Source organism: Centropristis striata, chromosome 22, assembly GCF_030273125.1.
Source record: "Centropristis striata isolate RG_2023a ecotype Rhode Island chromosome 22, C.striata_1.0, whole genome shotgun sequence".
Taxonomy (NCBI): Eukaryota; Metazoa; Chordata; class Actinopteri; order Perciformes; family Serranidae; genus Centropristis; species Centropristis striata.
In genome coordinates, this window is record NC_081538.1 from 31,870,191 (window position 1) to 31,895,642 (window position 25,452).

The 25,452-nt window shown below is 41.2% G+C and overlaps 2 protein-coding genes across 2 annotated transcripts in view; both read right to left on the reverse strand.

Annotated features, from left to right (window-relative positions):
- Positions 1-1,480: 1,480 nt before the first annotated feature.
- wnt16 (wingless-type MMTV integration site family, member 16) lies at positions 1,481-13,406 on the reverse strand. The gene is made up of 4 exons (XM_059325988.1): positions 13,134-13,406; positions 9,812-10,035; positions 2,467-2,762; positions 1,481-1,939 (listed from the first exon to the last, which is right to left on the reverse strand). Exons 1-4 carry the CDS (start codon positions 13,223-13,225, stop codon positions 1,481-1,483), a joined length of 1,071 nt encoding a protein of 356 aa, XP_059181971.1. The 5' UTR covers positions 13,226-13,406.
- A 294-nt stretch (positions 13,407-13,700) lies between these two features.
- Positions 13,701-25,452, reverse strand: part of cped1 (cadherin-like and PC-esterase domain containing 1) — a 33,691-nt gene continuing 21,939 nt past the window's right edge. Inside the window, exons 12-20 of the mRNA XM_059325680.1 lie at positions 24,450-24,636; positions 23,722-23,890; positions 19,413-19,515; positions 19,038-19,174; positions 18,515-18,735; positions 18,342-18,443; positions 18,153-18,240; positions 17,930-18,076; positions 13,701-16,859 (exon numbers count right to left, since the gene is read on the reverse strand). Coding sequence (XP_059181663.1) covers positions 16,638-16,859; positions 17,930-18,076; positions 18,153-18,240; positions 18,342-18,443; positions 18,515-18,735; positions 19,038-19,174; positions 19,413-19,515; positions 23,722-23,890; positions 24,450-24,636 — 1,376 coding nt within the window. The 3' untranslated portion in view covers positions 13,701-16,637. The remainder of the gene's footprint in view (positions 16,860-17,929; positions 18,077-18,152; positions 18,241-18,341; positions 18,444-18,514; positions 18,736-19,037; positions 19,175-19,412; positions 19,516-23,721; positions 23,891-24,449; positions 24,637-25,452) is intronic.

The following is a 25,452-nucleotide window of genomic DNA, read 5'->3' on the forward strand; positions in this document are numbered from 1 at the left end:
TGTTCACCTAGCGATTACGCGACGATCTAAAACCAAACGTCACCTCCAGAGTCTCATAAATTTTATTTCATCTTTGATAAATTTTAATTTTAGTTTCAATTTGTGGAAGAAGGAGTTAGAAGCTCATGCTGACATCATGCATGTAAAGAGTTATAATAAAACATTACATAATGTAACTCGGTTCAATAAAAGTCTGTTGGTCCAGTCAGATATTGTGTCGTCGTAGTTTTCTTAAACCTCGTCTCGTCTCGTGAGCTGAGAGTGTCGTCACCCTAGTGGTGGGAACTGGAATAACTGCTGGTTTCTGTTAGTGGTGACTGAGATTAAACAGATCCTGGTCCTCAGCTGGTCTGGACCAGAATAAATCTCCATGGTAACTGATACCAGAGCATCCTGCCGCCCCTATCCCGGATCAGTTGAGCCACAATAACCAACATATCCCGGATTAATCCTGATCCTAGTTTTGTGCAACGGGCCCCAGGTCTTCTGGTCTTTGAGTCCAGATTTTCTGATCTTTGAGTCCAGGTGTTCTGGCCTTGAGTCCAGATGTTCTGATCTTTGAGTCCAGGTGTTCTGGCCTTGAGTCCAGATGTTCTGGTCTTTGAGTCCAGATGTTCTGGTCTTTGAGTCCAGGTGTTCTGATCTTTGAGTCCAGGTGTTCTGGTCTTGAGTCTAGATGTTCTGGTCTTTGAGTCCAGGTGTTCTGATCTTTGAGTCCAGGTGTTCTGGTCTTGAGTCCAGGTGTTCTGGTCTTTGAGTCCAGGTGTTCTGGTCTTGAGTCCAGGTGTTCTGGTCTTTGAGTCCAGGTCTTCTGGTCTTGAGTCCAGATTTTCTGATCTTTGAGTCCAGATGTTCTGGTCTTGAGTCCAGGTGTTCTGGTCTGGAGTCCAGGTGTTCTGGTCTTGAGTCCAGGTGTTCTGGTCCTTGAGTCCAGGTGTTCTGGCCTTGAGTCCAGATGTTCTGGTCTTTGAGTCCAGGTGTTCTGGTCTTGAGTCCAGGTGTTCTGGTCTTTGAGTCCAGGTGTTCTGGTCCTTGAGTCCAGGTGTTCTGGTCTTTGAGTCCAGGTGTTCTGGTCCTTGAGTCCAGGTGTTCTGGCCTTGAGTCCAGGTGTTCTGGCCTTGAGTCCAGATGTTCTGGTCTTTGAGTCCAGGTGTTCTGGTCTTGAGTCCCGGTGTTCTGGTCTTTGAGTCCAGGTGTTCTGGTCCTTGAGTCCAGGTGTTCTGGTCCTTGAGTCCAGGTGTTCTGGTCTTTGAGTCCAGGTGTTCTGGTCTTGAGTCCCGGTGTTCTGGTCTTTGAGTCCAGGTGTTCTGGTCCTTGAGTCCAGGTGTTCTGGTCTTTGAGTCCAGGTGTTCTGGTCTTGAGTCCCGGTGTTCTGGTCCTTGAGTCCAGGTGTTCTGGTCCTTGAGTCCAGGTGTTCTGGCCTTGAGTCCAGGTGTTCTGGTCTTGAGTCCAGGTGTTCTGGCCTTGAGTCCAGGTGTGTCTATTTACAGGTGTGCATGTCGTTCATGCTCTCGCAGCGCCTGCAGCGGACGTAGCAGCACCAGACGAACTTGCACTCGCAGCGCTGGACGAGCCTGACCAGGTGCGTGTTGTAGCCGCGGCCGCAGCACAGCAGGACGCAGCTGTCGGCGCCGCTGGACGTGCGGTTGCAGCGGCGCCCTCGGGTCCCGGCGATGCCCCGCCGCTTGTCCTCCAGGCAGTAGTTCGGAGACTTGTTGAGGAAGACGAGCTGGTTCGTGTCCACGGGGAGGCGGCGCTGCTCCTTCCTCCTGGTCTTCCTCCTGGACCGGTCCGACACCTGAAGACTGCGCTCGTAGCGCTCCTTCAGGTACACGCCCACGCGCTCGAACGGCGCCACCGTCTTCCAACACGTCTTCACCGCACAGGAGCCGGAGACACCGTGGCAGCGACAGTGTGTGGACATCGTCCTGACAACCGCCTGAAAGACAGAAGACAGATGTTGTCTTTAACCCTCCGGAGTCTCCAACAGCTCCAAACTTCATGACATCATGTAAAAACAAAGCCAAAAAAGACACAAAAGGACGAAAAAAAGACACAAAACAGCGAAAATTACTTATAAAAGACACAAAATGACCAAAATGACCAAAAAAGGACACAAAATGAAAAAAAAAAGACAAAATGACCCCAAATCACTTGCAAAGACAAGAAATGACCAAAGAAGACACAACATGACTAAAAAAAGACACAGAAAATGACAGAAAATGACAAAAAAAGACACAAAATGACAAAAAAAAAGACTAAAAATGACTAAAAAAAGACACAAAATGACAAAAAAAAAGACTAAAAATGACTAAAAAAAGACACAAAATGACAAAAAAAAAGACTAAAAATGACTAAAAAAAGACTCAAAATGACTGAAAAAAGACACAAAATGAAAAAAAAGACACAAATTGACCAAAAAAAGACACAAATTGACCAAAAAATGACTCAACATGGCGTCCTGACCTGGCGTCCGACCTCGCTGTTGTGCTCGTTGGTGGTGGTCAGCGTGAATCCTCCGCTGGTGCTCGACGTGTTTTTGTTGTCGATGAACTTGCGGCTGAACCAGATCCCGTAGTGGACGTGGTCGGAGCAGCCGCCCCAGTGCCACGCCCCCTCGGCCGCCGCCGCCGCCGCGCCGCCGCCCTGCAGCCGCGTGTCGCAGCCGCACACCGTCATGTTGCCATGACTACAGGAGCGCGTGACGGCGTGGACCAGCCCCGCCGCCATCACCGCGTAGATGAACGCCGTTTCTTTGGTTCCTGCAGGACGACAGAGGGTGACATCATTATGACATCATTATGACATCATAGTGACATCAGAGTTTTAGTCAATTTGTGTCTTCTTCTGTGTTTTTTTTTGGTCATTTTGTGTCTTTGTTTTGTCACTTTGTGTCTTTTTTAGTTATTTTGTGTCTTTTTTAGTTATTTTGTGTCTTTTTTAGTTATTTTGTGTCTTTGTTTTGTCATTTTGTGTCTTTTTTAGTTATTTTGTGTCTTTTTTTAGTTATTTTGTGTCTTTTTTAGTTATTTTGTGTCTTGCCCAACAAGGTCCAGATCTAGTCCCAAGTCAACACTAACAAGTCGTTGGTTCCTGGATGATGAGAGTTGGAATGATGATTTTCAGTTGGTTTTTTTAGATTTTGTCTTAATTTATCACCGGATTGTTTTTATTTTTGTGGCTTTCAGATTAAATAAAAAAGGAAAAGATGGAAAAAGAAAATAAGGAAACAAATTAAAAGACACTTTAACTTCTTTTTAGTTCTTTAGCTTTCACTTTTATTTCAAAATAAAATATATATTGAGAGGAAATTATTAATGAATAACCATGTTTCTGTTTTAATGTTGGTGTTCTGATCTTCATAAGTTACATCACTACACTGATTAAACCTAAATGAAGTATTTTCCAGTTTGCTTCATCTCTGACTGTAATGGGGATTAATGACGCCTCACATGCTTCTAATATCCTGATTTAAAACATGTGATCGACTCCTTCAGAACAAAATGTGACTCTAAACTCACTTTAACCTCCGTTATTGTTCACCACGTTAGATTTATAACCACAGAATAAAAGTCCACTCACTTTATTTTCAGCATCTTTCAAATATAATCATTTGTGTTTATATCTGCGTCCTGCTGGAAAAAATAAAATATTCTGTATATTCATGAAAAACAAAAAAAAAGTTAATCTTCAATTCCTTGTTCTGGAATTTGTACGTTTTGCTACGTTTAAGACATGCCCACTTTACTACAAAACACCTGATTTACTACAAGACATGCCCACTTTACTACAAAACACCTGATTTACTACAAGATATGCCCACTCTACGACAAGACATGCCCACTTTACTACAAGACATGCCCACTTTACTACAAGACACCTAATTTACTACAAGACATGCCCACTTTACTACAAGACACCTAATTTACTACAAGACATGCCCACTTTACTACAAAACACCTAATTTACTACAAGACATGCCCACTTTACTACAATACACCTAATTTACTACAAGATATGCCCACTCTACGACAAGACATGCCCACTTTACTACAAAACACCTGATTTACTACAAGACATGCCCACTTTACTACAAAACACCTGATTTACTACAAGACATGCCCACTTTACTACAAGACACCTAATTTACTACAAGATATGCCCACTCTACGACAAGACATGCCCACTTTACTACAAGACATGCCCACTTTACTACAAGACATGCCCACTTTACTACAAGACACCTAATTTACTACAAGACATGCCCACTTTACTACAAGACACCTAATTTACTACAAGACATGCCCACTTTACTACAAGACACCTAATTTACTACAAGACATGCCCACTCTACGACAAGACATGCCCACTTTACTACAAGACACCTAATTTACTACAAGACATGCCCACTTTACTACAAGACACCTAATTTACTACAAGATATGCCCACTCTACGACAAGACATGCCCACTTTACTACAAGACATGCCCACTTTACTACAAGACACCTAATTTACTACAAGACATGCCCACTTTACTACAAGACACCTAATTTACTACAAGACATGCCCACTTTACTACAAGACACCTAATTTACTACAAGACATGCCCACTCTACTACAAGACATGCCCACTTTACTACAAGACACCTGATTTACTACAAGACATGTCCACTTTACTACAAAACACCTAATTTACTACAAGACATGCCCACTTTACTACAAAACACCTAATTTACTACAAGACATGCCCACTTTACTACAAGACACCTGATTTACTACAAGACATGCCCACTTTACTACAAAACACCTGATTTACTACAAGACATGCCCACTTTACTACAAGACACACCTGATATACTACAAGACATGCCCACTTTACTACAAGACATGCCCATTTTACTACAAGACACCTAATTTACTACAAGACATGCCCACTTTACTACAAAACACCTGATTTACTACAAGACATGCCCACTTTACTACAAAACACCTGATTTACTACAAGACATGCCCACTTTACTACAAGACACCTAATTTACTACAAGATATGCCCACTCTACGACAAGACATGCCCACTTTACTACAAGACACCTAATTTACTACAAGACATACCCACTCTACTACAAGACATGCCCACTTTACTACAAGACTTGCCCGCTTTACTACAAGACGGGCCCGCTTTACTACAAGACATGCCCACTTTACTACAAGACGAGCCTGTTTTACTACAAGACACATGCACATTACTACAAGACATGCCCACTCTACTACAAGACATGCCCACTTTACTACAAGACATGCCCACTTTACTACAAGACATGTCCACTTTACTACAAGACTTGCCCGCTTTACAACAAGACGAGCCCGCTTTACTACAAGACATGCCTGATTTACTACAAGACATGCCTACTTTACTACAAGACACATGCACTTTACTACAAGACATGCCCACTTTACTACAAGACGAGCCCGTTTTACTACAAGACACGTGCACATTACTACAAGACATGCCCGCTTTACTACAAGACGAGCCCACTTTACTACAAGACACCTGATTTACTACAAAACATGCCCACTCTACTACAAGACATGCCCACTTTACAACAAGACATGCCCGCTTTACTACAAGACATGCCCACTTTACTACAAAACATGCCTACTCTACTACAAGACATGCCCACTTTACAACAAGACATGCCCACTTTACTACAAGACATGCCCACTTTACTACAAAACATGCCTACTCTACTACAAGACATGCCCACTTTACTACAAAACATGCCTACTCTACTACAAGACATGCCCACTTTACTACAAGACATGCCCACTTTACTACAAGACGAGCCCGCTCTACTACAAGACGAGCCCGCTTTACTACAAGACATGCCCACTTTACTACAAGACATGCCCACTTTACTACAAAACATGCCTACTCTACTACAAGACATGCCCACTTTACTACAAGACATGCCCACTTTACTACAAGACGAGCCCGCTTTACTACAAGACGAGCCCGCTTTACTACAAGACATGCCCACTTTACTACAAGACATGCCCACTTTACTACAAGACGAGCCCGCTTTACTACAAGACAAGCCCGCTTTACTACAAGACATGCCCACTTTACTACAAAACATGCCTACTCTACTACAAGACATGCCCACTTTACTACAAGACATGCCCACTTTACTACAAGACGAGCCCGCTTTACTACAAGACGACCCGCTTTACTACAAGACGAGCCCACTTTACTACAAGACATGCCCACTTTACTACAAGACAAGCCTGATTTACTACAAGACATGCCCACTTTACTACAAGACATGCCCACTTTACTACAAAACATGCCTACTCTACTACAAGACATGCCCACTTTACTACAAGACATGCCCACTTTACTACAAAACATGCCTACTCTACTACAAGACATGCCCACTTTACTACAAGTCATGCCCACTTTACTACAAGACATGCCCACTTTACTACAAGATGAGCCCGCTTTACTACAAGACGAGCCCGCTTTACTACAAGACATTCACACTCTACAACAAAACACACCTGATATACTACAAGACATGCCCACTTTACTACAAGACATGCCTGATATACTAAAAGACATGCCCACTTTACTACAAGACACCTAATTTACTACAAGACATGCCCACTTTACTACAAGACACCTAATTTACTACAAGACATGCCCACTTTACTACAAGACACTTAATTTACTACAAGACATGCCCACTCTACTACAAGACATGCCCACTCTACTACAAGACACCTAATTTACTACAAGACATGCCCACTCTACTACAAGACACCTAATTTACTACAAGACATGCTCACTCTACTACAAGACACCTAATTTACTACAAGACATGCCCACTCTACTACAAGACACCTAATTTACTACAAGACATGCCCACTTTACTACAAGACACCTAATTTACTACAAGACATGCCCACTTTACTACAAGACATGCCTGATATACTAAAAGACATGCCCACTTTACTACAAGACACCTAATTTACTACAAGACATGCCCACTTTACTACAAGACACCTAATTTACTACAAGACATGCCCACTTTACTACAAGACACTTCATTTACTACAAGACATGCCCACTCTACTACAAGACATGCCCACTCTACTACAAGACACCTAATTTACTACAAGACATGCCCACTCTACTACAAGACACCTAATTTACTACAAGACATGCCCACTCTACTACAAGACACCTAATTTACTACAAGACATGCCCACTCTACTACAAGACATGCCCACTCTACTACAAGACACCTAATTTACTACAAGACATGCCCACTTTACTACAAGACACCTAATTTACTACAAGACATGCCCACTTTACTACAAGACATGCCTGATATACTAAAAGACATGCCCACTTTACTACAAGACACCTAATTTACTACAAGACATGCCCACTTTACTACAAGACACCTAATTTACTACAAGACATGCCCACTTTACTACAAGACACTTAATTTACTACAAGACATGCCCACTCTACTACAAGACATGCCCACTCTACTACAAGACACCTAATTTACTACAAGACATGCCCACTCTACTACAAGACACCTAATTTACTACAAGACATGCCCACTCTACTACAAGACATGCCCACTCTACTACAAGACACCTAATTTACTACAAGACATGCCCACTTTACTACAAGACACCTAATTTACTACAAGACATGCCCACTCTACTACAAGACACCTAATTTACTACAAGACATGCCCACTCTACTACAAGACACCTAATTTACTACAAGACATGCCCACTCTACTACAAGACATGCCCACTCTACTACAAGACACCTAATTTACTACAAGACATGCCCCCTTTACTACAAGACACCTAATTTACTACAAGACATGCCCACTTTACTACAAGACATGCCTGATATACTAAAAGACATGCCCACTTTACTACAAGACACCTAATTTACTACAAGACATGCCCACTTTACTACAAGACACCTAATTTACTACAAGACATGCCCACTTTACTACAAGACACTTAATTTACTACAAGACATGCCCACTCTACTACAAGACATGCCCACTCTACTACAAGACACCTAATTTACTACAAGACATGCCCACTCTACTACAAGACACCTAATTTACTACAAGACATGCCCACTCTACTACAAGACACCTAATTTACTACAAGACATGCCCACTTTACTACAAGACACCTAATTTACTACAAGACATGCCCACTTTACTACAAGACAAGCCCGGTCTGTGTTGTTAAATGAATGTTTTTGGGACTATTTCTCCTGTTTTCCTTTATTAAAACTCTTCCTGCGGCCTGTCGCGCCCAGCTCTGTTTACTTTGTTTACTCTGTGAAGTTTTGGTTGTTTACTGATTTCCTCTTTTAATAAAGCTGTGATGGAGTTCAGATGGAGCTGAAATACAGTTTTTACAACCGCTATGACTTGTTTCTCAGAACCTTAAAAACTTTTTCAAAACTGTTAACACACATCACACCTGAAACACACAATTCACCAAACAGTTAACTTCATGCTCAGAATCACGCAGAGTAACTAAACACACACACACACACACACACACTTCTAAAACACAACAACACACTGAGACAGTTCACCAGATCTACCAAAACACCGAAACACAGACACTCTGACAACTGGTGGAACACTAACTACATCACTTTGCATGTGTCAAATCTACTTTTTTCCCTTTTTCTTTTACAATCAATAGATTATTGTATTGATCGTACATGTAATTTAACCCTGTGGAGTCTCTAAAGCTCCAAATAATCAGACTTGTTGCCTCCATCAGAGTATAAAACAAAGCAGCGTGGAGCCCTACTGTACATTTACCTCTAAAGTTCTGGCTGTAAACTCCATGAGGCCAGTTTCAGTTTGATGATGATATACCAAGTAAAACTGGAGACAAGCTCAAATAGATTTAGTATCAAATGATAGAACTGGATGGAACCCTCTTATATGGTAGATTTGACACCTTTGGTCACATTTGACACATTTAACATTCTTTATTCAGCATGAGACAAAAAAAGACACAAAATGACAAAAAAAAAGACACAAAAAGACACAAAATGACTAAAAAAAGGCACAAAATTACTAAAAAAAGACACAAAAGACAAAATTACCAAAAAAAGACATAAAATGACTAAAAAAGACACAAAAAGACAGAAGATGACTAAAAAAAGACACAATTTGACTTACAAAGACATGAAAAGGATTCAAAAGAGACCACAGAGTTAATGTTTGTGATGAAATTTGTTCCTTTTTTTTGTCCAACACTCGGTTCAGAAAGTGAGCGAGCAGCTTATAGAATGTTTCTGAAGAAGAAGACGGTAAATGATGATTTACAGTAAACACTTTACTGTTGAAAATGAAAATGACTGACAGTAAAGAGGGAAATCATCATTTATCTTATTTGTGTCTATATGTTATCTGTTATTCATTACTGTCAGATCGTCAAATAGACAGAGAGAAAAAGCAGCAGCAGCAGCTGATGATGTCATCTTTAATCCTTTAGTTCTCCTCATGAGGTTTTCTGTTTATAATTCACCAGCGAGTGTTCTGGTCTAGATTCAGCTTGTGTTTAAAGGAGTTAAAACTCATTTAAACATGTAAAACGTGTTTATTTAGTGTCAGAAGAAGAAGAATCGTGTTCATTGTATCGATCAGACAGACTGATGTGGTTTTAACGTTATTAAACAATGAGTCATAGCGAGTCATAGCGAGTCATAGCGAGTCATAGCGAGTGTGTGAGGCGTCTCACCGCTGGTGAGCTCGTATCCGAAGACGTCGGGCCGGTCTATAGTCGAACAGTTCCACCGCTCGTGTCTGAACTGGCTCTGACACTCGTCCACCGCCAGCCGAGCTCCGGCCTGAACGCTGAGCAACAGCTGAGGCTTCCTGCTGCAGAGAGACTGCTGCCGCCGGCTGAGAGGAAGGTCAGAGCAGGACGCCTTCTCCGGGAGCGCCGAGGCCACGCCCAGCCACCTGAGGGGAGAGAACAGGTAAAACCTCTGGAGACCATGAAACCATCTGAGGGGAGAAACCAGGTTAACCTCTGGAGACCATGAAACCACCTGAGGGGAGAGAACAGGTTAACCTCTGGAGACCATGAAACCACCTGAGGGGAGAGAACAGGTTAACCTCTGGAGACCATGAAACCACCTGAGGGGAGAGAACAGGTTAACCTCTGGAGACCATGAAACCACCTGAGGGGAGAAACCAGGTTAACCTCTGGAGACCATGAAACCACCTGAGGGGAGAGAACAGGTTAACCTCTGGAGACCATGAAACCACCTGAGGGGAGAGAACAGGTTAACCTCTGGAGACCATGAAACCACCTGAGGGGAGAGAACAGGTTAACCTCTGGAGACCATGAACACACCTGAGGGGAGAGAACAGGTTAACCTCTGGAGACCATGAAACCATCTGAGGGGAGAGAACAGGTTAACCTCTGGAGACCATGAAACCACCTGAGGGGAGAGAACAGGTTAACCTCTGGAGACCATGAAACCACCTGAGGGGAGAGAACAGGTTAACCTCTGGAGACCATGAACACACCTGAGGGGATAACACCAGGTTAACCTCTGGAGACCATGAAACCATCTGAGGGGAGAGAACAGGTTAACGTCTGGAGACCATGAAACCATCTGAGGGGAGAAACCAGGTTAACCTCTGGAGACCATGAAACCACCTGAGGGGAGAGAACAGGTTAACCTCTGGAGACCATGAAACCATCTGAGGGGAGAGAACAGGTTAACGTCTGGAGACCATGAAACCACCTGAGGGGAGAGAACAGGTTAACCTCTGGAGACCATGAAACCACCTGAGGGGAGAGAACAGGTTAACCTCTGGAGACCATGAACACACCTGAGGGGAGAAACCAGGTTAACCTCTGGAGACCATGAAACCATCTGAGGGGAGAGAACAGGTTAACCTCTGGAGACCATGAAACCACCTGAGGGGAGAGAACAGGTTAACCTCTGGAGACCATGAACACACCTGAGGGGAGAAACCAGGTTAACCTCTGGAGACCATGAACACACCTGAGGGGAGAAACCAGGTTAACCTCTGGAGACCATGAAACCATCTGAGGAGATAAACCAGGTTAACCTCTGTAGTTTGAGGCTATTCTCTTGGTTTTTGACTCTTTTCATTCTGTATAAACCAGTTGAAAGTCTTCCTGCCACGTTGGGATCTTTGTTTTCAGGTCAACCTGATTATTATTGTTTCATTTTGACTTACTGGATCAACATTAAGAACAAAGAAACACACAAAATACAAAAGACATGCAAAAAAAAACCCATAAAATAACACAATAAAATAAAAAAAACACATAAAAACACACAAAAACACATTTTTATTTTTTTTTACAAAAAACACATAAAAATGACACAAAAAATAAATAAAAAAACACACAAAAATTACAAAAAAACACACATAAAAACACAAAAACGCACAAAAAAATGCAAAAAACACACAAAGAACCCCATAAAAAACAATAAAATTACAAGAAACACATAAAAACACACAAAAACACACAGAAAACACAAAAACGCACAAAAACATTAAAGACAAAAGATTGCATTAAAAATGCATTGAATGCCGAATGCAGACTGCAAAATAAAAAAAAATCTCTTCAAAAACTCATCAGAGACAATCAGCACAAGGCTTATAGACGTTTACTGTTTTTTTCTCTTCAAATGCCAATAATAAAGTAAATTACTGATATTACAAATGTTTCCTATAAATACAAGTTGAAATCTAATACAATGGGACTTTATAGATTTATTTTACAGTATAGTTTAATTGTTTAATGTTCTTAAATGTTAAATTACAGTGAATTCTATGTAAAATAAAAACACATCATATTAATCTGTAAAGTTTTTATTATGTTCATTTTTCACTTTTGTTTTGGCAATAATGTTGTCTGTGACTCTTTGTCTGTGAAAATGATTTATTTTGAAATGTAAAAGTCATTAGTTGTATAATCTATAATCTATAATCTGTGATGTGATGAATAAACACTCTGACTGTTTCACAGGTTTATACAGAAAAAATATCAATCTGTAAAGTTTTTATTGTGCTTTTGGAAGTTTCTGGTTCTGTAACGGAGTCCGGATCTACTGGAGCTCCGGATCCGGATCAGATCCAGCTGACTCACCGAACCGAACCGAACCGGACTCGTCAGTTCCTGTTGTTATGGGACTAAATGTGAATGAATCCGGATCTAAAGAAGTTAATAATTACTCAGCAGATTTAAAGAGACTCCAGGATCTTAAATCATTATTTTATTATCATTATTAGTTTCTTTTAATCATTTACAATCATTCTTTATTTATAGAAAATGATTCAAACTGATCTCAGGTTGTTTGTTTCTGAGTTTAATGAAGAAAACAAACTAATAATTAATTTCATAAACAATGAGAGTCTGCGGCTCCGTTTCTCTAACCGAGTTTGCTTTGTTGTTAACTGCGTAAAATCAGCGGTTTTAAACGGGTTATCTGTATTTTATGAATAAATAATAAATAATAAATAATAAATAATAAAGAATAAAGAATAAAGAATAAATAATAATAAGGAGTGAATATTCCCTCAGAGGTTGTGCTGGTGAGCCGCTCTGGACTTTGGTTTGTTGTTAACAGATTAAAATCATTTAAACTGATCCGGTAGTTTGTTTCTGACTTTAGTGAAGAAAACAAACTACCGGATGAATAAAGAACCAGAATCAGTCTGGTTCTGGTTCTGGTTCTGGTTCTGGTTCTCTTGTGTTGGATCTCCAACAGGAACTGCGTAAAGCCGTTTAAACCGTTTGTTTCTGTGTTTTATGAAGGAAACCACCAGGATGAATAAATAATAAATAATAAATAATAAATAATAAATAATAAATAATAAATAATAAGGAGGAGGTATTCCCTCAGAGTCTGCTGGTGAACCGGTCTGCAGGTCTTAAATTGTGCGTTTCTTTGAACCCGTTTGAATAAATAATAAATAATAAATAATAAATAATAAATAATAAATAATAAATAATGAGGAGGAGGTATTCCCATGGATGAACCGCTCCGGGTCCGGGTCCTGATACTCACATCCAGCTCCCTCTGCAGCACAGCGGGCACACGGAGACCAGCAGCAGGGTCACGGTGCACATGTGTCGGACTCCGCAGCTCCGGACCTCCATCACCGCCTCCGGGCCGCGCTCAGACCCAGACCCGGTCCCGGAGCAGCTGCATGAGTCCTGGAGTCCCGGAGCAGTAAAGGTCCCGCTCTGTGCCGTCCTGGACTCTGGTCCTGGTCTGGAGGAGGAGAAGGGGGACCGGCGGGTCCAGGCTTCCAGGCTGAGCGACGGAGCGTTCTCATTGGACAGCAGAGCGGCTGACGTCAGAGCGGGCGGAAGGATCAAAGACAAACGGCGGCTTGTTTTCTCCACAAACACCAAAACTAAAAATGAGTTATAATAAAAGTTATGACTGTTACAGCTGGTCAAAAAAGACCAAAAAAAGACACAAAAAGACCAAAAAAAGACAAAATAACTAAAAAAGACAAAGTGACTAAAAAAGAAACAAAAGACACAAAAAGACTAAAAGACACAAAATGACAAAAAAGACACAAAAAGACACAAAAAGACAAAAAAAAGACAAAAAGAGACATTTTTTCACATTTGCTGCTGCAGCTTTATCATATGACAGGTGATATATTATAAAAACACAGTTTACACAGTTTTTTTTATTAAAATGGTGAATTTGTGAAAGCGTTTTGTGGTAAATATAGATAATGTTCATGGAATAAAGAATAGATTTCTTCACAGTCGTGTTTGTTTGTGATAATTTGTGTCTTTTTGCTTTCTGGTAAACATTTTCATATTTGAAAAAAAAGAGCAGAAGAGAATCATAACATTCATATAAATATTAATATATTCTTGTTTCCAGCATGTAAACATGTTTAGAGATTAAAGGCACAATAAACATCTGTAGAAAAATATAGAGACATAAAGCAGAGAATCATATAAGACGTTTGTTATTATGGAGTCTTTGGTTCTTCTGGATATTATCTGATATATAAACAATGACTGAGGTATATAAATATAAATATAAATATATGGTGGACGAGGCTTCAGGCTGATATTAAGATTAAATACAAGATATTAAACATCTTCTGACCACAGAGACAGAAAAACTGTTACCAAAAGACAACTGGTGAGCACCAGAGACAGACAGAAACTAGTTAGTATGCATCAGAAACTAGTTAGTATGCATCAGAAACTAGTTAGTATGCATCATATACTAGTTAGTATGCATCAGAAACTAGTTAGTATGCATCAGAAACTAGTTAGTATGCATCAGAAACTAGTTAGTATACATCAGAAACTAGTTAGTATGCATTTGAAACTAGTTAGTATACATCAGAAACTAGTTAGTATGCATCATATACTAGTTAGTATGCATCAGAAACTAGTTAGTATGCATCAGAAACTAGTTAGTATACATCAGAAACTAGTTAGTATGCATCATATACTAGTTAGTATGCATCAGAAACTAGTTAGTATGCATCATAAACTAGTTAGTATGCATCAAAACTACTTAGTATGCATCAGAAACTAGTTAGTATGCATCAGAAACTAGTAAGTATGCATCAGAAACTAGTTAGTATGCATCAGAAACTAGTTAGTATGCATCAAAACTACTTAGTATGCATCAGAAACTAGTAAGTATGCATCAGAAACTAATAAGTATGCGTCATAAACTAATTAGAATGCATCAGAAACTAGTTAGTATGCATCAGAAACTAGTTAGTATGCATCAGAAACTAGTTAGTATGCATCAGAAACTAGTTAGTGTGCATGAGAAACTAGTTAGTATGCATCAAAACTACTTAGTATGCATCAGAAACTACTTAGTATGCATCAGAAACTGGCTAGTATGCATCAGAAACTAGTTAGTATGCATCAGAGACTAGTTAGTATGCATCAAAACTACTTAGTATGCATCAGAAACTAGTTAGTGTGCACCAGAAACTAGTAAGTACACATTAGGCCCAAGCTGGTGTATATCAGAAACAGGTTGGTTCACTATAGATACTAGTTATAGTGCATGAGGCACTCGGTAGTATGCATAAAAAGCAACTAGTGCACACTTAAACTAGCTAGTACACATCAGAAACTACTTGGTAAGCTACAGATACTAGTTACTGCACATATTCACTAGTTAGTGTACATAAGAAAGTAATTAGTGTGCACTAAAACTGGCCAGAGTTCATATGAATCAGAAACTAGTTAGTAAACATTAGGCACTAGCTGGTGTACATCAGAAACAGGCTGGTTCACTATAGAAACTAGTTAGTGTGCATAAGAGACTGCATAGTGCACATCACAGAGACGTATGCATCAGAAATGAATTAGTATGCATCAAAAACAGGCTGGTTCACTATACATGCTAGTTAATGTGCACTAAAACTAGCTAGTACACACCGTAAACTACTTGGTAAGTTATAGATACTAGTTACTGCACACAGCAACTAGTTAATACACATTAGAAAGTAGCTATAGTGCACTAAAACTAACTAGTACACACCAGAAACTAATTGTAAGCTATAGGCACTAGTTAGTGTACACTAAAACTGGCCAGAGTTGATAAACATCAGAAACTAGTGAGTACACATTAGGCACTAGCTGGTCCACTACAAATACTAGTTAGTGTGCATCAGAAACTAGTGAGTGTGCATAAGAAACTAGTAAGTGTGCATCAGAAACTAGTGAGTGTACATAAGAAACTAGTCAGTGTGCATAATAAACTAGTTAGCGTGCATCAGAAACTATGCATAAGAAACTAGTTAGTGTGCATAATAAACTAGTTAGTGCACATCAGAATCTAGTTAGTGCACATAAGAAACTAGTTAGTGTACATAAGAAACTAGTTAGTGCACATAAGAAACTAGTTAGTGAGCATAAGAAACTAGTTAGTGCACATCAGAATCTAGTTAGTGCACATAAGAAACTAGTTAGTGCACATCAGAATCTAGTTAGTGCACATAAGAAACTAGTTAGTGTGCATCAGAATCTAGTTAGTGCACATAAGAAACTAGTTATTGTGCATAAGAAACTAGTTAGTGCACATAAGGAACTACTTATTGTGCATCAGAAACTAGCCAGCAAGCTTATACACATCAGAAACTAGCTGCGTTATAGATACTAAAGCCCTTTATGAACTAATTAGTACTCATCAGAAGCTAGTTGGTACGCAGTAGAAAATAGCTGGTGTGCCAGAGGTACTTGTAAGTATTCACTTTAACTAGCAGGCGTGCATCTGGAACTAGTCTGGGCTCTTCAGATACTAGTTAGTGCAGATCAGAAACCAGCTGATGCATCCTTGAAGATAGCTGGCTAACATTTGGAGCTAACTTGTGCATTGAGAACCTGCTGTCATGGCAACAGTCAGAAAGAAGATTATAAACTCTGCGGTATGTTTTCACTTTGGACCTTCAACTCTGGAGCTTTAGTTTCTCTTTTTGTGACTTGAGGAGCTTCTTTTATGCTGAAAATCAGAAAATAAGAACTAAAGTCTTAAAATCACAGCTGGGGGTCCAAACTCAGGTGTTTAGCTTCTTGTTTTGGGACAAAGGCGGCTCAGCAGGATCTCAGAGTACACCTGGTTCACTGGTCCCCTCACGTGATAGGACGAGGCTTTAGGCCACGCCCCCTGGTCAGTGTCCTGCTCGGCTGATTGTCTGCTGAGTTCAGGTCCGTTTCTGGTGGATGTGGTTCTGTTGGTCGGGGAGGTCGTGTTGTCTGAGAGCCTGGAGGACCAAAACTTCTCCACCTGTGAGAGCAGAAGAAGAGACCGAGAGAGTTTCTCATCTCTGATTGGTCCAGCTGATTCTCAGGAGATGAGAGCTGACTTTTCATTGGTTCACAGCTCTCATCAGTAGACATGAAACTTTACCAAAATGGACTTTAGACACCATGTTGTTATCTACCTGCTTTTATACAAATTTTCAATTTGAACATATAAAAAAGTTTAAAACACGAGGACCCAGAACGCCTCCCTGAGGAACGCCAACATCAATATTAAAAACTTAAACTCATCTGTTAATCAAGTCAAACAGAGCAGAGAGTTTTATCAAAATATTGTTTGTGATATTTCACCAAAAAAACAATGACGTCAGTTTGTGGCTTTTACTTTGATGAGGTGTTCAAGGTGGCATGATGAAGAAACCGTCAGAAACTGTAAAAACAGAAATTGTTTGACGGTTCTTGAAGGAATCGTGTGATGACCAGGAAAAATTATCAAATTTGAGCTTAAAATGTTGATTATTTCATCAAAATGTCTCATTTAAATAAAAGCATTGATGTAAAGAAAATTTTTCAATTCATAAAAAAATAAAATTGGAGATAAACAGTTGTGCATCATCTGCGTAAAGTGATATCTGACGAACAATGAAGTCAGTTTGTTAGCTTTTACTTTGACGAGGTGTTCAAGGTGGCAGGCTAAAAAACATGTTTTCTTTTTTTTTTTTTAAATCACCAAACTGACATGAATTAAAAACTGTCAGAAACAGTAAAGACAGAAATTGTTTGACGGTTCTTGAAGGAATCGTGTGATAAACAGGAAAAATGACCAAATATAGTTAGTATACATCAGAAACTAGTTAATATTTATCAGAAACTAGTTAGTATGCAAAAGAGACGGAGCAGTGACCATCACACAGAAGAAATCATTTGTATGCATCAGAAACTAGTTAGTATGCATACTAGTTATAATCCAGTTTGTTGGCTTTTACTTTGATCCTCTGTTCTCTGTAGATTGAAGAGAACTAATTTCTCGGGTCGGGTCAACTCTTTGTGGGAGGAATAAAAGTCTTTATTGACAATAACACAGGAAGCGGTTACCTCGTGGAAGTGGCAGGCACAGCGGCCCTGCAGGAACTCTTTGTATCGGCCCATCGTGATGCTGAACGTGTCGATGACCTCGTACCCGTGGCGCCTCGCTGTGCTGATGATGTCCCCGTTCTCTCTGGAGAGACCCTGGATCTCCTCCTGAAAGAACAGATCCGAGTCAGGAGAAGGAACACCGCAGCAGGAGATCTCTGACACCGAATCCACAGGAACGTACCATGCTGAGGGACCGGATCCCGTCCACAGGGAGATGGAAACCCATCCCCAAAGATTTCACCACCACCAGGACTTTACTGAGAGACTCTCTGGACAGAGACAGAACACCAGGAAAGTTTTCATATTCTGGATCAGGAGCCAACAAAGTGGAAATAAAACTGACCGTCTGATGTGTTTAAATGTTTCTCACCTGTCCAGCACCTCTCGGACCGTCCTCAGGTGGTCCGAGTTCAGCCACTGGACTCCTCCCACCACCAGCACCGTCCGGTCAGAGTTCACCAGAGGTTGTGACCTTCAGGGAAGAAACCCGTCAGCACAGAAACATCACCTGTCCACTGATCAGTCCTCTGTCTGTCCCCTCACCTGCTGATCAGCTGCAGCAGAGCCTGTCTGAAGGTGGGCCGCCGCTTCTTCTCCAACCAGAACTGAGGATAGTACGAGTAGCTGACCAGAGTCCGGCCCCCGTTCAGGTTCCTGTAGACCAGCGTGTCGTGAGCCTTCCCCCAGTCCTCCAGACTCGAGTTCACCCGCTCCATCAGGAAGTACATCATCCCGCGGTTCGTCGAGTCGCCGATAAACAGCACCTGAGGAGAGACGGGACGACTCGACAGGTGAGACACCATCAGCCAGCTGTTGGACCAGGTGTTGGACCAGCTGCTGGACCAGCTGTTGGACCAGCTGCTGGATCAGCTGTTGGACCAGCTGTTGGACCAGCTGTTGGACCAGCTGTTGGACAAGCTGTTGGACCAGGTGCTGGACCAGCTGCTGGACCAGCTGTTGGTCCAGTCGTTGGACCAGGTGTTGGACCAGCTGTTGGACCAGCTGTTGGACCAGCTGTTGGACCAGGTGTTGGTCCAGCTGTTGGACCAGGTGTTGAACCACTCACCTTCCTGTCCCTCAGACAGTCCTGCAGCTGAGGACGGTCCACTAACGGGTGATAACAGTTGTCTGGTCGCCAGGCAACCTCCCTCCAATCACAAGTCCTGTTGTCAGAACAGCTGAGACACGGAACCACCCACCGACCTGAGACAGGTGAGACAGACACAGAGAGACAGGTGAGACAGACACAGAGAGACAGGTGAGACAGACACAGAGACACAGGTGAAACAGACACAGAGACACAGGTGAAAGAGACAGAGAGACAGGTGAGAGAATGAATCCCGTTTTCATCTAATGAAACCCAGAATGTGAAAGTGTCTCGGCGGTTCAATCCGTGTTTTTTTTTCCGTGTCTCCACAGGTGACAGGAAGTGACATCACACCTGGTTCGTGTCCTGAGCTGCAGGTGTGAGGTGAACTCTGAGTCCTGATGACGTCCTGCTGGAGACCACAGGACGTCCCGGGCTGGACCCGCAGACCACAGTCCTGAAACACACACAGGACACAGCAAACACTATTAGTCTATAAAGGGAAAAAGAAGAGGACCAAGAACGCCTCCCTGAGGAACGCCAGCACCAGTATTATATAATCCAACAATCACAGCAGTTTGTGGCTTTTACTTTGACAAAACAAAGTGTCAAATGTAATCTGATAAATAAGTATGTGTATATATATATCTATATATATATATATAGATATATATATATATATATATATATTATTTTATTACCTTTTTTATTATTCAATTTTTAAATTTAGTTAATTTGTGTCAAAACGAATCAGAGTGGTTCAGATTTTGTGTTATGTAATAATATAAATCATTCATTTTATGAATATGTGACTTTTTTAAATTCATTTTATCAATTTTATTTAATTTAAAGACCAGAACTAAAGACCAGAACTAAAGCAGAAAAAGTCTCAAATATAACCTGATAAATAAGTGAATAAATATAGTTTAATTTCATCATATTTTAATTATTTAACTTTCAAATGTAGTTACTTTTTCACAGAGATTTCCCAGAATGCAGCAGGAACACAGCGTCTCTTTCAGCCTTATTAGTATTTATTGGCTTCGCTCTCTAAAATTACATTATTGAGATTATCATTAATTTTCAAAAGTCTGACTGTCCTTGAACGCATCTTGTGATGAACGCTTCCATCAGGGAAGAAAAAACAAATTTAGGGTTAAAATGTTGATTTGTGAAATGTTTTGATTTCATCAAAATGTGTCATTGAAAATAAAAACATTGACGTAAAGCAACTTTTCAAGTCATAAAAAAATAGAATATGAGATATAAAGTTGTGTATCATCTGCGTAAAGTTATTTCTGATAACTATATAACATTAATAGTATATAAAGAGAAAAGAAGAGGACCAAGAACGCCTCCCTGAGGAACGCCACCATCATTAATATAAAATCCAACAATGAGTCAGTTTGTGGCTTTTACTTTGATGAGGTGGCTTTTATTTTGACGAGGTGGCTTTTACTTTGACGAGGTGGCTTTTACTTTGACGATAAACCTAACAAAGTCTCAAATGTAATCTGATAGATAAGTAAATATATTATTACCAGAACTAAAGACCCAGGGCTCCAGAACAGAACTAAAGACTTCTTCCATTTCAAATCAAAGCTCTCTTCTTCTTCTTCTTCTTCTTCTTTTTCTTCTTCTTCTTCTGTTGTGCCACAGATCTCTGGCGAGCGTTAGTCAGAGGTCAGAGGTCAAATAAACCCGAGCGGCTGGGCTCAGGAGGCCCCGTGGGAGCCGCCACGTCTGGCCCCGACATCAGAGCGCCCGCCGCCGCGCACACACGTCCTCGCCAACACACACGCTGCTTCTCCTTCTGCTGCTGCAGGTTTCGGCGCCGCGGCGCCACATTCCTCACGCCGGCGTCGCAGCTCGCAACAAAGTGAGACAAGAAAACTTAACAGGGATTTTCTTGTTCGTACCTGAGCTCAGAGTCAAACAGACGGGACCCGGGTCCAGGATCAGGACCACGACACGCCGCCGCCCACCCACCAAAAACACCGCCGCCGCCTTTCATCTACACCAGACCAGGACCAGAGACCAGAACCAGGACCAGAGACCAGAACCAGGACCAGAGACCAGAGACCAGAACCAGAGACCAGGACCAGAGACGAGAGACCAGAGACAAGAGACCAGAACCAGAGACCAGAACCAGAGACCAGAACCCAGAACCAGAGACCAGAGACAGGAGACCAGAGACCCAGTACCAGAGACCAGAACTTAAGATCTAGAACTAAAGACCAGAACCAGAGACCCAGATCTAAAGACCCAGAACTAAAGACCCAGAACCAGAGACCGGAACCAGAGACTAGAGACCAGAGACCAGAACTAAAGATCTAGAACTAAAGACCAGAACCAGAGACCAGAACCAGAACCAGAGACCAGAGACCAGAACCAGAGACCAGAACTAAAGATCTAGAAATAAAGACCAGAACCAGAGACCAGAACCAGAGACCCAGAACCAGAGACCAGAACTAAAGAGCAGAACCAAAGACCAGAAGTAAAGACCCAGAACTTAAGACCAGAAGTGAAGACCCAGAACCAGAGACCAGAACCAAAAACCAGAACTAAAGAGCAAGACCTTCAGATCAGAACTAAATAACAGAACTTAAGACCAGAACCAAAGACCAGAACCAGAGACCCAGAGCTGCAGACGAGGACTCCAGGCCCAGAACTGAACCAGGTACTGAAGTTTTACTGTTTCTCATCGAGTTCCTGAAGTTTTTGTTCCACATTAAGTTAAAAGTCACTGCGACTCATGAATCATAATGAAAAATCTCCAAAAACACGTTGATCTAAATAAACCGAATAGAAAAAGCCTCAAATTTAATCTGATAAATAAGTAAATAAATATCGTTTTACTTCATTAGGTTTTAATTCTTTAAATTTTAAATTTAGTTAATTTGTGTCAAAAAGAATCAGAGTGGTTCAGGTTGTGTGTTAATTATATAAATCATTAATTTTATATAATAATTTTATTTATATAAAACTGTATTAGTTTTATTCAGTTTTATTACTTTCATTTAATTCAGATGAGTGTTGACAGAGCACTATACAGACCATTTTATTATTATTTATATTATTTATATTATTATTAGTTTACTTCATATTCCTTTTATCTCAATGTAGTCAAGTATGAGCTGAGTTTCATTTGGACATTTTTGTTTTTTTATTTATATTTTAGTTTCTTTTTACAGTCAAACAGAAGTAAAGTTCTGTTGTTTAATGAGCAGATCTGATGATTATCTCAGGTTTAATAATAAAACATCCACATTTATTATAGAGAGAAAACAAAATGTCTAAAGTTACAAACACACAAAACAAGAAACAGTTGTTCCATCACACTTATAATATTATAAATAAAACTTGATCTAAATCTGCTGCTTTTTACTTTGGGTTTGTTTTCTTTGTTTAGTGTAAAACTGATTTTATTTTGTGTTCTTTGCTTTATTTAAACTTCTTCCTGTAGTTCACTTTGATTATTCTGCCCTCTGCTGGTGACAAGAAGCTTCACACTGATTCAAATTACATTATCATCTGCACAACACAACATTAATCTTTATATATATAACATACATAACATGTATTTATTAGGGCCGGGACTCGATTAAAATAATTAATCTAATTAATTAGAGGCTTTGTAATTAATTAATCTAAATTAATCGCATTTTAATCATATTAATATTTGACCTGAGAACAGTGAGAAGTTATTTTTTTCACATGGATTTTTAGTAAACCATTGAATAATGACTGAATACATAAGCTTAAGCAACAAAAATATAGTTTATTTTTGTTCAAGTCCAACAGACCAGTGACATTTTTGCCATTAAGTGTATCAATAGCATATTTATAAATATAGTACATTTCATAAATCCAGGTAGCCTATAGGTAGGTAGACCTTCTGTAAACTAGAATACTTTGGTTTTTGAAGTAAAACACAATCCACGCTAGCTAGCACGCTAGCCGCTAGCTGCTATATGTTTAGCATTGAGGTGATGCTTGAGGCTGGATGTGCTGCTATGGTGATATGTGAATCCCTTGTTGCCTAGCAACACAACCATGCTCTTATGGACGCTTCCATCCGTTGGTTTTTAGTAACTAAATGTCCCATCATCCACGGGGCCAACCAAAGGTCTCATCAGCTTCTTCCTTCATGTTCACTGTGGTTTGTTGTTGTCTCAACTCATCAACGCTAGTTGGTGCTCCAGTATAATCGCTCCTCCTGAAACTCATCCAGGGAGAAACGTTCCGCACTGCAAAAATAAGAGCCATTAAAATGCCTCAATTTTTTTTAACGCGTTAATTAAGATGAATTAATTACACAAAAATGAACGGGTTAAAAAAAGTAATTCATCTTTATATTTACATATATAAATATTATATATATAAATATTATATATATATATATATATATATATATATATATATATATATATATATATATATATATATATATAACAATACAACATGTATTTATCTTTATATATATTTATATATAAATACATATAAATATTATATATATTTATATATATATAAATATATTAATTATATAATGAATAAAATACAAAATATAAAAATAGTATAAGAAATATATATAAAAATATAAAAATAATACTAAGTAATAATAAGTAGAGGCCAGCAGCCAATAGGAGAACAGCTGACGAACCTGCAGGAAGCTGCAGGTCACATGATCCCCGAACATGGGCAGACTGGGTCGGCTCTCACGGAACACCAGCACCGTATAGATCGCCATGACGACCGGCTCCGGCTCGCCGCCGTCCGTCACCAGGATGCTGATCCGGCTGTCGCCAAGGCCCACCGGGTAGTTCGCCATCCTGGAGATGAGAGACCCCAAAACCTGGTCAGAGTCCCACGTGGGTCAGTGGTTGGGGGTCAGTGGTTGGGGTCAGAGGTTGGGGTCAGAGGTCGGGGGTCAGTGGTTGGGGGTCAGTGGTTGGGGGTCAGTGGTTGGGGTCAGAGGTTGGGGGTCAGTGGTTGGGGGTCAGAGGTCGGGGGTCAGTGGTTGGGGTCAGTGGTTGGGGGTCAGTGGTTGGGGTCAGAGGTCGGGGGTCAGTGGTTGGGGTCAGAGGTCGGGGGTCAGTGGTTGGGGGTCAGTGGTTGGGGGTCAGTGGTTGGGGTCAGAGGTCGGGGGTCAGTGGTTGGGGTCAGAGGTCGGGGGTCAGAGGTCGGGGGTCAGTGGTTGGGGTCAGTGGTTGGGGGTCAGTGGTTGGGGTCAGAGGTCGGGGGTCAGTGGTTGGGGGTCAGTGGTTGGGGTCAAGGTCGGGGGTCAGTGGTTGGGGGCAGAGGTCGGGGTCAGTGGTTGGGGGCAGAGGTCGGGGTCAGTGGTTGGAGGTCAGAGGTCAGAGGTCGGGGGTCAGAGGTTGGGGGTCTCACCTGGGGCCCCGGTGCTCGTCCAGGTGGACCTGGCAGGCTGAGCTGACGGGCTGTGGGCGGATCCGAACCGTCACCGTGTCAAAGGTCACCTCGGCCCGGTACTCCTTCACCGAGGGGCTGAAGGGCGGAGTCAGAGCCAGGGGGGGGTCGGTGTAGATCTGTCTCAGGTGGGGGTCCACACAGGGACCTGAGAGACAGACAGGGACAGTCAGAGTCCGTCTCCTCCAAACGTCTCTCAGATTGAAGCTGCCGTTAGCAGCAGTTAGCTCTGTAGTAGTACAGTGTGTATGTGCTAACAGGCTAACAGTTAGCTCTGTAGCAGTACAGTGTGTATGTGCTATGAGGCTAACAGTTAGCTCTGTAGCAGTACAGTGTGTATGTGCTAACAGGCTAACAGTTAGCTCTGTAGCAGTACAGTGTGTATGTGCTAAGAGGCTAACAGTTAGCTCTGTAGTAGTACAGTGTGTATGTGCTAAGAGGCTAACAGTTAGCTCTGTAGCAGTACAGTGTGTATGTGCTAACAGGCTAACAGTTAGCTCTGTAGCAGTACAGTGTGTATGTGCTAACAGGCTAACAGTTAGCTCTGTAGCAGTACAGTGTGTATGTGCTAAGAGGCTAACAGTTAGCTCTGTAGCAGTACAGTGTGTATGTGCTAACAGGCTAACAGTTAGCTCTGTAGCAGTACGGTGTGTATGTGCTAACAGGCTAACAGTTAGCTCTGTAGCAGTACGGTGTGTATGTGCTATGAGGCTAACAGTTAGCTCTGTAGCAGTACGGTGTGTATGTGCTAACAGGCTAACAGTTAGCTCTGTAGCAGTACAGTGTGTATGTGCTATGAGGCTAACAGTTAGCTCTGTAGCAGTACGGTGTGTATGTGCTAACAGGCTAACAGTTAGCTCTGTAGCAGTACGGTGTGTATGTGCTAACAGGCTAACAGTTAGCTCTGTAGCACATACACACTGAAGTTGAGTACAGTTAGCGAGGGTGAAAACCAAACATCCCC